Source organism: Egretta garzetta, unplaced genomic scaffold (assembly GCF_000687185.1).
Source record: "Egretta garzetta isolate BGI_Z169 unplaced genomic scaffold, ASM68718v1 scaffold369, whole genome shotgun sequence".
NCBI lineage: Eukaryota > Metazoa > Chordata > Aves > Pelecaniformes > Ardeidae > Egretta > Egretta garzetta.
The window spans coordinates 1,382,952-1,385,169 of record NW_009260837.1 but is presented as its reverse complement, the minus strand read 5'-3'; the positions used below and the strand labels follow the sequence as shown (position 1 = coordinate 1,385,169).

Genomic DNA, 2,218 nt, shown 5'->3' with positions numbered 1-2,218 from the left:
GATTACTCTATTCAATATCCTAATTAGCTGAATGAAAAAGATTTTGACTCTGGTGCTTACTGAAAGAATGGCCATAGAAGATGCCATACTCATTTTCAGTCCAAGTTTTACTCCTGTTTGCACAAAGGTTGAAAAGATATTTTCAAAGTTTGAAAACCAGCATAACTTTGGTTTCACATATAAAACAGGGCAACCCAAAGGACACAGGAGTTGTGTGTCAGTTGCAACGTTCAGCACTGAAATGTTGCACAACCTAATTTTATCCCGTATATTGATTATATTCTACATTATCTGCTTCTGAAATTATAACTCTGTACAACACTTGCAGATATTGAAGGTTAAAGTATTTTGATAACATACCATGTTATGGAAGGTTCCAAAGACTTAGTACAGATTACAGTACAAAATAATGACAAGTCAGAGCATCGCTAAGAGTTTATTCAGAAGCTTTTACTTTTGGTTCTTATATCACAAAAGACATGTTTAATGTTTACAACAAGTATTAGAAACTGAGATGTTTTTATTTCTACTATTATAAAAGTAACAGAGGAGACCATTCTAAGCCATCTTCAAAATGCAGACCAATCTTTTTTTTTTTGTATATAAACTGTACACAAAAAACAAGGCACTATACATTTTTGGATAATAAAGTATAAAGGTTGATTCGCATAGTTTCTCAAGAAATCCATGCTATAAATACAAACGCTTTGTTCGGTTTAGCACCTGAAGCAGCACTGAGAACAATTCATTAACTATTGCAAAGAGAAACTCTTCAGAATGCGTAGGGGATACATATCGGTGGTATAGCTAATTCAGTACAAGCAACTGCCATCCAGCTACTTTTTGTAGTTTTGACATGAAAGTCTTGAAAGTGACTATATATTGCATTGTTAAATACATACTTGTTCTATGTGTTTATATAAATATAAATTCTTTGTAATCCACAAACTAACAAAATAACACTTTACAAAGAGAACTTCTTCAAAAACAAAAATGGCAAGTATTGTATATAGCCAAAGGATGCCTGCAGCAGTAGCTCAAGAAACTACTGTTTAAGTGCATAGGAGAGCAGAGCTTAAACACATTACCTTTAAGAGTCAAAATTGAATTCCATTTCCAGAGTTCTCTTGGCCTTTTATAATATTACACACCTCCAGATAGGTAGTTACTAATAACTTCAGATTATTTCTATTTATTCTGTAAATGTGGGGTACAATTCTTCTAAAGGGCATAGAAAGTGAAACCAGACATCCCTTTAGTGCTCACTCCAATAAACACGATTTAGAAAAGTCCTTTAGCCTTCTTCAGATTAACCTGCTTCCAAGATGGCAGTGCATTGTACTCTTCTCTTGTCATTTCTAATGCAACCTGCATTTAAAACGAGAGGATATGCCATTAGCAAAACCACTTACAAGCAGCAAAAACTGCCAAATGACTTCACAGTCACACATGCACAGAGGAACAGTGCACCTATTCTCTCCTCACCTCAAAGTCCGCATCTGAAAGATAAATTTCAAGCTTCAGTGGGTCAACTCCCTCAGGTAGAGGCCTAGCTAAGAGATCTGCTAGTGGATACACTGTTTTACACAGCTTGGCCAGCACGTCCTCTACAAGGATTATCTGATTGGAAACATCAGCATCCTGTAGGGAGAAAAGGAAAACAGAGAACAGGATCACAATGCTGGAACCACCAACTGCCCCCACTACAGTCTGCAGATGGCATGGGATCAACCCACACCACCTGGCCCACGAGCACAAAGTTACACACCCAGGTCTGCACACAGGCCAACAGCCCTGCCCTGCAACAATTTCACAGCTGAACAAAGGACTGCACTAAGCAGAAGGACATCCTGTACTCTCAGAATCTCGGTTTAAGGCTGAATTCTGTCTTCAGTCAGGAAGCCAGCATTTTCCACTAAGGATGGCTGCAGAAGACTTACAAAGCAGAAAATGTCATTTGCCTTGAGATGCCCCTTCGCAGAAGGCTTTTAAAGCCGTCACATGCAATTTGGCTGTGACTCTGCTTCCCAGGTGGGGAAGTCAATGCTGGAACTCTTGGAGCCAGCTGATCCTTTGTGGGGCTTTTTGCTCCCCTGCACTTTGAGCCTGGAGGACAGACCAGAACTGTACGTTGCCGCCTGTTTCACAGGATTGAAACAGTTGTTCTGCCAAACTCTAGCACACCTCTTTCTAAGAGATGATTAAGATAACACTTTCC

The 2,218-nt window shown here is 39.0% G+C and overlaps 1 protein-coding gene across 2 annotated transcripts in view; it reads right to left on the bottom strand.

Moving 5' to 3' along the window:
• Positions 1-556: 556 nt before the first annotated feature.
• The window catches only part of SVIL (supervillin), a 64,002-nt gene continuing 62,340 nt past the window's right edge, over positions 557-2,218 (bottom strand). For both annotated transcript variants that reach the window (XM_035902427.1, XM_035902428.1), the window contains 2 exons: positions 1,486-1,641; positions 557-1,368 (listed from right to left, as the gene is read on the bottom strand). In XM_035902427.1, coding sequence (XP_035758320.1) covers positions 1,282-1,368; positions 1,486-1,641 — 243 coding nt within the window. In that variant the 3' untranslated portion in view covers positions 557-1,281. The remainder of the gene's footprint in view (positions 1,369-1,485; positions 1,642-2,218) is intronic.